At 38.0% G+C, this 4,932-nt stretch overlaps 2 protein-coding genes across 3 annotated transcripts; one reads left to right on the forward strand and one right to left on the reverse strand.

Annotated features, from left to right (window-relative positions):
• Positions 1 to 1,782: 1,782 nt before the first annotated feature.
• Positions 1,783 to 3,096, forward strand: LOC129717717 (valacyclovir hydrolase). Its single transcript, XM_055667817.1, has 3 exons — positions 1,783 to 2,488; positions 2,548 to 2,803; positions 2,862 to 3,096. The coding sequence occupies exons 1-3, from the start codon at positions 1,951 to 1,953 to the stop codon at positions 2,950 to 2,952; spliced, it is 885 nt and encodes a 294-aa protein (XP_055523792.1). The 5' UTR covers positions 1,783 to 1,950; the 3' UTR covers positions 2,953 to 3,096.
• A 175-nt stretch (positions 3,097 to 3,271) lies between these two features.
• LOC129717716 (uncharacterized) lies at positions 3,272 to 4,932 on the reverse strand. 2 transcript variants are annotated; one of them, XM_055667816.1, is made up of 3 exons: positions 4,555 to 4,932; positions 3,917 to 4,501; positions 3,702 to 3,861 (listed from the first exon to the last, which is right to left on the reverse strand). In XM_055667816.1, the coding sequence occupies exons 1-3, from the start codon at positions 4,678 to 4,680 to the stop codon at positions 3,850 to 3,852; spliced, it is 723 nt and encodes a 240-aa protein (XP_055523791.1). In that variant the 5' UTR covers positions 4,681 to 4,932; the 3' UTR covers positions 3,702 to 3,849. The 2 variants fall into 2 exon arrangements, with proteins under 2 accessions (XP_055523790.1, XP_055523791.1); XM_055667815.1 differs by having other exon boundaries at positions 3,272 to 4,501.

A 4,932-nucleotide genomic window follows, 5' to 3' on the forward strand; every position in this document is an offset into this window, starting at 1 on the left:
TACGTACTGAATGCGTGCTGGTTGGCCGGCATTTGGGTGAACATCTTCCGGAAGTACGGCGAACATACTGATAGGATGAGTCGATGTGCCTTAACTAATTGACCTTCCGCGGCCAATGTGACGTCTACTAGGTCGCCCCGTATCAAGGATTCATGGAATCCAGCAGAGAGGTTTGTATTGAAATTATTCCAACACAGCGAGAATTGTTCGTCGTCCGCCATCTTGTGGCGTGTAGTTTGATTACTGTAGATGAGAAGAAAGCAGGAACATTAACAAAGAAAAAATCTACTGATGCTGTTGCATATTTTAATCGGTCCTGTTAAACAAACGACATTTTGCATTACTTTCCTTTATTATATTTTCAAGTTTTAGTAGCAATGGTAAAATTAATTGTCTTTTACTTAAATTTTCGTTACGAACCACGTAAAAATTAAGCAGTAGAGATTAAAAAAAGTACTTAATTGTTTTATCCACAATGAAACACAGATGTAAATTATTTTTGACGAACTGTTTCAAGAGTTCCAGTTTCTAACAATTTTACCCTTTAATGCTACAACGCAATACGGTGTTACGCAAGGAACCGACGCCAAACGAAAATTCTAGAAAAATTTCAATATTGGCTAAAGTTGTTTATCAACAGGTAGCGATTACAAAAAAAAAAATAGACGCCATTTTTCGGTTAAACTAATATCAGCAGTCAGCAAATCGAGCAAAATCAAAAATAGCCATCATTTTTATACAAGCATCGATTTCGAACATTCCGAAACCGCCATTTTATTTTTCACCACACAACTCGACATCGATTTTTCTCACTGCACGCCGCTATACAAGACGCTTCCACTCGAATCGGCGTGTGGTGAAAAAGCATCATGGCGGCGGCTGAATTCGGTGTCCGGGTGGCGCAGCCCTAGCGCTACCGAGCCCCAGGCAATCGATATTCAAGTATGGGACAATAATTTACCTAAATACTTACCTCTTCTATTCAAGATGCACTCTTTCCGGTGCAACTGTACACTAAAAAACTATTAACTGACACAAACTATTTTCAACTGGCGTTATACGCCACTTTATTCGCTTAGGCAAGAACACGTCTACACTAGAGCACGCTCAATTTTTGAATGAGCGAAAAATGCTTTTTCGCCAGACACGCTACCGCTAACGAACGCTTTCGTCTGGGAAGGGAGAGCTTTCGAGCAGATGTCGGAGAGAGGCTCTCTCATTTTTCTGCGCGTATTGCGAGCCGATGCGCATTTTCATGGTTTTCATAAAAATGCTAATAGTGCCATTCTTTTCACTCTTATTGAAATAATCTATGAGTTATCTCTTCTATATTCATTCATAAATATAAAAACGGTTACAACTGTTTCTCTAGCATTTTTAAAGCTTTCTAGGCAGTAACGGATGTTTTGAATTTACTACATTTATATTGAATGCGTTAGTCAATATTGATTATGTTAAAGCATAAGTTCAATTACAAGTAAAAATTTAGGTTTGAAAATATTTTGAATAGCCTTTGAACTCTTACAGCTCACAGCAGCAATGTAGCAAGCAAATAAAATAAACTTTTTTCCTTGCATTTTTAACTTATTTTTCATTATAAACATAAATATTTATCTTATGTTGAATTGTAGAACGAGCAACGAAGGCCTCGCGTTGGCGTTCAGCATGACAATGCTTGATTCAATAACTACAGTATAACTTAACCTTCTGAAAGCTTTTCGCCCGTTGCGTCGGTACAGTAGAATGCGATGGTTCATAACTTGAATAAAGGAATAATCGAAATAATGCTCATTTTTTATATAAACAATCACAAAATTACGTATTATTTTCGTTTGTAAATTTTTGCAGTCTTTTCAATACAAAAAGCTTGCGACACTAACGAATGCAAAAAATACATTCACAAGAAAAGTTGAACAAAGCATTTGTTTTGCATACAAAACTCATTTCAAAATGCGACTTTTATTTCTCCGTCGCGGCATAGAACAGCTTTCCGGAATTGTTGGTTCTCACCAAAAGATATTACCGTCATCGATTCGTTTACTTCATACAAAAACAAATTTGCAAGCTATGGAAAAACAATTACAAATTGGAGCCTATCAGATAAACTTTGTTCAAGCTGGCAGTGGTGATAAAGGTGTTATTCTATTGCCCGGAGCATTGGGCACCGCCTGGACGGATTTCAAACCACAAATCGAACAATTACCGGCGTTACTCCCGAATTGTACGGTGATCGCGTGGGATCCACCTGGATATGGTAAGTCTCGTCCTCCAGAGAAGCAATTCGGACTGGATTTTTATGAAAAAGATGCGGAAACTGCCGTGCAGTTAATGGAAAAAGTTGGTTTTCAAAAATTTTCTGTCATCGGATGGAGCGATGGAGGAATAACCGGTTTGATTATGGCCGGGCGAAAAGCAAAGCAGGTGGAAAAGCTAGTGGTGTGGGGGGCTAACGCGTACATCACACGGAAAGAAGCTGATATATACAAAAGTAGGTTATTGAAAGGTAGAAAGGTTTTAGGAAAAAATCTAACATAACGTCGTTCGCAGACATTCGCGACGTAAGCAAATGGTCTCCTCGGATGCGAGAACCCATGGAAGCAGTATACGGGAAAGAGGATTTTCCACGAATCTGGTCCGCGTGGGTAGACGGAATGATTGGAATCTATGAGCAACGTAATGGAGACATCTGTAATGACTTGCTTGAGCATATAAGCGCTCCTACTTTTGTCTTACATGGAGCGTTGGATCCCATGATTGTTCCCCAGCACGTACCCCATCTTTTGAACACAATCACTACTACAGAGTAAGCAACCTGTGCAATCAATGGCTCTAAAAAATTTCAGCTCATACTTCTATTGCAGATTACACGTTTTCCCGGATGGTAAACACAACATCCATTTGAAATACGCGGAGGAATTTAATAAGCTTGTTAGCGATTTTATTAAGCTTTAAAAAATATGGTGGTTCGTTGGTAGCGAATTCCACCTTTTTACTCGTGCGACAACCGAAACACTTTTGATCGGAAAAGCATAGATGATGTTATGTGTTTTGAATCTTTATTTTCAGTAACGTAACTGTTTATATCTTTCAAGATAACAGTTTAGAGTAATTTTTTAACGTACTTTCCTAAAGCTATAATAAGTTAAACATATTAACCTAAGTTTTGGTTGATCACTTTGGTCTGTTATTTTTAGACTCAAGGTACATACTAGAAACCTAATTTTCGGACATTAAACAAAGTGAGGAATGTTTTGAAACGTACTAGGATCATTTAGTGAAAATGAGATGTAGTTTTGGTTCGTAAATTATAACGATAAGCACGCGAAGTACTCGATTCGGATGTATGGGATGGGTTTCGGGTGTTTTGTCCCGATGTCGATTGTATTGATCTACTAGAGGCATAATTTACACTGGAGGTATTTTCATTTTCATAGTCCGCTAATAACGTCTTTGGCAAAATTTTTGGTGTTTCTATTGAAGATTCTGCATTTCTATGCTTACTATTAGCGCGGGTCGAATGTATATCGGTTTCAGTTTGAAGCGTAGCAAAAATCGGCCGCAAACATTGTTCCGATTGAATTCGAAGAATATTTTCTATAATTTGGCGATTTTGTTCTTTAATGTCATTCAATAGCATTGTTTTTAAATCCTGATAACGATAAGTGTAATAAATAAATATAACAACACTTGTTGACATGAAGAACCTTCTAATTGTCCAGTTGATTGCGTCCCTTTGCATAATAGCCATCGTTGGCACAAATTTAGTAATGAATATCTCAAGTAATCCGCTACTGAATAAAACCATTATTAAAGAACATCGCGCGTTCACGGTTCGCTTCATTGATGTGATCACGAGCACTCCTGTTAAAAAACTGCAGTAAAATATCAATCGATCGACAAAAGCATATCGACCTACAATCCAATTGTGAAGTAGATGAAATTCTTTGAAAAGCTCTGCTAAAACAGCTTGATGTTTTTCGGCAGAGTGTATTAAACTTAATGTTATATTATCTAGCTTGTTTTGTGAAACGTTTAGCGTATTAGTCACATTCTCACCGATTTCCAAAATTTTGCTCTGCAACTTCAAGCCTTGTTTTTGGCGATCAAGTACTACTTGTTGCACCTTACCAGCTATTTCCAATTGCTCACTAACTTCCTGGGACTTAACGCTCAACCTGTGGATAGTTTTGTCCGCCTCTCGTTGCCAATGCTGTCCTTGTAGGAAAAAGCACATGTTTTGCGTTTGAGTGAAGAACTCTGTATACACAGCAAAAGCGCGATCACTCATTTCGCTCATACACAAACGCTTCAATGGTTCAGTACGTTCCGAAAGACAGTCTAACCGATCTTGTCCAGACATCTCCAGGAAGCAATCGGTGAAATGTAATGCTAGATCCATTTGTATTAAATCAGTCAGCATGGCGCAACCTGAGCGGAGATGAGCCAAAGAGTGCAACCAACAATCTCCATATTTAGGAAGTTGAGTTTTCTGTTCCAGCTCCTATTAGAGAACAAAAATGATTTGAAAACTATAAACCATTTTATTCTATCTACCTTCAAATGAAGCTTTCCTTTATCCATCATGATTGCGGTAAACGCGGGATCAAAACGATGCAACCCATTTATGCTCGTGTACCGCAAGAAAATAATGAAATATATTTTTACACAGGTTATTTCCATCACGAACACAAAATCATATTTTCATTCCCAACATCAATTAGGAATGGACTTTGATTTTCCGTGCTAAATTTTACCGGAAAAATTTAAAATTCTATTCTCAAGAAGTTCTCGATTTACAACGGCGAACGAGCACGATCAGAACTGCCAGATTTTATTTTGGAAAATCTGTATGTACCCGTAAAAAAATTTGTATTTTTCCGTATTTCGTGTGCCTGCAAGTGCTCGGGTTTGGTTTGGGGTTACTTGGCTTGG

Source organism: Wyeomyia smithii, chromosome 1, assembly GCF_029784165.1.
Source record: "Wyeomyia smithii strain HCP4-BCI-WySm-NY-G18 chromosome 1, ASM2978416v1, whole genome shotgun sequence".
Taxonomy (NCBI): Eukaryota; Metazoa; Arthropoda; class Insecta; order Diptera; family Culicidae; genus Wyeomyia; species Wyeomyia smithii.